Source organism: Sprattus sprattus (assembly GCF_963457725.1).
Source record: "Sprattus sprattus genome assembly, chromosome: 21".
Lineage (NCBI taxonomy): Eukaryota > Metazoa > Chordata > Actinopteri > Clupeiformes > Clupeidae > Sprattus > Sprattus sprattus.
In genome coordinates this window covers 7074987-7077486 of record NC_137919.1, presented here as the reverse complement: position 1 = coordinate 7077486, position 2500 = coordinate 7074987, and the positions used below count along the sequence as shown (strand labels likewise).

Genomic DNA, 2500 nt, shown 5'->3' with positions numbered 1-2500 from the left:
AGTCGTTCACAGACTCACACTCTTACATACACACAAACACTCACAGACAGACAGACAGACAGACAGACAGGCAGACATACAGACAGACAGACAGACAGACAGACAGACAGACAGACAGACAGACAGACAGACAGACAGGCAGGCAGGCAGGCAGGCAGGCAGGCAGGCAGGCAGGCAGACAGACAGACAGACACACACACACACACACACACACACACTCGATGTCTTTGTTAACCACCACCTCCATCCTCCCTCACAGAGCCCAGAGTGATGCCGCGCTCATACAACACGTCTGCTGTGAAGATGCTGACCACAGTGCCACAGAGACCTTCAGCACACCTCACACTCCGAGACAGTGGCCTATCAGGTAAGTCTGTGTGTGTGTGTGTGTGTGTGTGTGTGTGTGTGTGTGTGTGTGTGTGTGTGTGTAGAAGAAATATTTGAACGTCATGATCTACACATACACATCTATTTTGCTTCCTAGTGTGCGTGTGTGTTAGTAAGTATGTGTGTGTGTGTGTGTGTGTGTGTGTGGGTGGTCGAGGAAGAGCAATGGAGAGAGGTCTTAAGTATGTTTGGATTAGCACAGCTTTCAACAGCTTTGACACATTTTCACCCTCCTCACACACCCACACACTCTCTCACGAACACACATTCACACACTCACTCACACACACACACACACACATACACACACTCTCTCACACACAGTTAACACAGGTCAGCCTCTCCGGCCAACACTTCACACCACCAAAAGCACGAGGTGTGCTGTAATGCTGTTCACACACACACACACACACACACACACACACACACACACACACACACACACACACACGAGGTGTGCTGTAACATTGTTTTGACGGCAGGGAGTAAACAAAAGAGGCCGGCTGACCTGTTTCGAAACCCAACACTCCCCCACAATCCCCCTCTCCTCTGATCCCATGACACACACAAACACACACACAAACACACACACACACACACACAAACAACACACAGTACAGTAAAACTGCAGCAGGTGGTTTATCCCCGAGTCTTGCACAAAAAAAAAATATCGCTAAGAAATATGTGGGAGGGTTTCTTCCTGCGGTGCAGACACCATTAGGGTATGGAGAGAGGGGTGTTTCGTTAGCTCAGTCGTTTCTCCGTTGGCCTCCAGACTAGAGTCGATGCATCTTCATTTGTGGAGGTTCGTCTCGGAGGAGCAGTAACGCACCATTTAAATAAGATAATGGAGATCTTATACGAGGTGAAAACGCAACCCACATGCGCGCCGCACATGCGAAGTCGGAGGGGCGGCCAAGAACGCGTGCCGCGATGCGGCGGCGAGAACGGTTCTGATAGTCGCAGAGTCTGGAATGGATCATGCATGCAGGCGTAGGGGGCCGGGTCCGCAATGGATCGGTTCTGGAGCTGGACTGTTATCGGGATGGGGGGGGGGGGGGGGGGAGTAGGGGTGAGACAGGCGGACATCTGGTGTTCATCATCTGGGTCGGTCGGCCCCCTGCATGATTACTGTGTGTGTGTGTGTGTGTGTGTGTGTGTGTGTGTGTGTGTGTGTGTGAATGGCAACCCAGTGCTCCCCCATCCAAAAATAAGACATCCCTTGTCTAATCTTGATTTTCAGTGAGGAATGTGTTATTTTAATCCTCCTGGACTCCCTGTCTGTCAGTCTTTTTCTTTCTCTCTCTCCCTCTATCTCTCTTTCACCTTCACCTTCCTCCTCTTTCATCGTCTCTCTCTCTCTCTCTCTCTCTCTTTCATTGTGTCTTTCTCCTCCAGTCTCCTGGTCGTTACTTTTCTTTCTGTCTGTCTCCTGTGTTTTCTACTCCCTCCTACACACACACACACACACACACACACCCACACACACATACACACACACACACACACACACACACACACACACATACGCACCCTCCCACCCACACACACACACCCACACACACACACACACACACACACACACACACACACACACACACACACACACCCACACACACACACACACCTCTCCTGCTCCATTTCTCTTCCTGCTTCATTTCAGGGCTTGCCCGTCCATTTCCTCTTTCATCTCCAGCTTTAGTCGTTCCGGCTCTTTCCTCGTTCTTACCTTTTCGCAGTGGGAACCTTGTGGCGAACCCCATCCCTCTCTCTCCCCCTCTTCTTCTTTCTGCCCCCCCCCCCCCCTCCCGTCCCCCCGTCCCCGCATCTCTCCTGTCACTCTTCACTGTCGGCTTCACCTCATTCTTCTCCCTCTGTCTCCCTCCCTATTTTCCTCTCTCTTCCTTCATGTATCACTCACTCCCCCTCTCCCTTTCGCCCCTAACTCTATCGTTCCTTTCCCTTTTTGAGCTATTCCTCCAACGCCATTTCTCATCTTCAGGTTTTCTCCCCAAATTTTTTTTTTCTCTCTTCCCATCCCACTTTCTCATCTATCACTTTCCACCCCTCTCTCTCTCTCTCTCTCTCTCTCTCCCTGTTTTACTTTCTCCCC

The 2500-nt window shown here is 50.9% G+C and overlaps 1 protein-coding gene across 1 annotated transcript in view; it reads left to right on the top strand.

Annotated features, from left to right (window-relative positions):
- tnfsf10l (TNF superfamily member 10, like) overlaps positions 1 to 2500 on the top strand; it is a 22450-nt gene that overhangs the window by 18148 nt on the left and 1802 nt on the right. Inside the window, 1 exon segment of the mRNA XM_080859870.1 lies at positions 260 to 375. Within this exon segment, the coding sequence (XP_080715996.1) occupies positions 260 to 375 (116 nt within the window).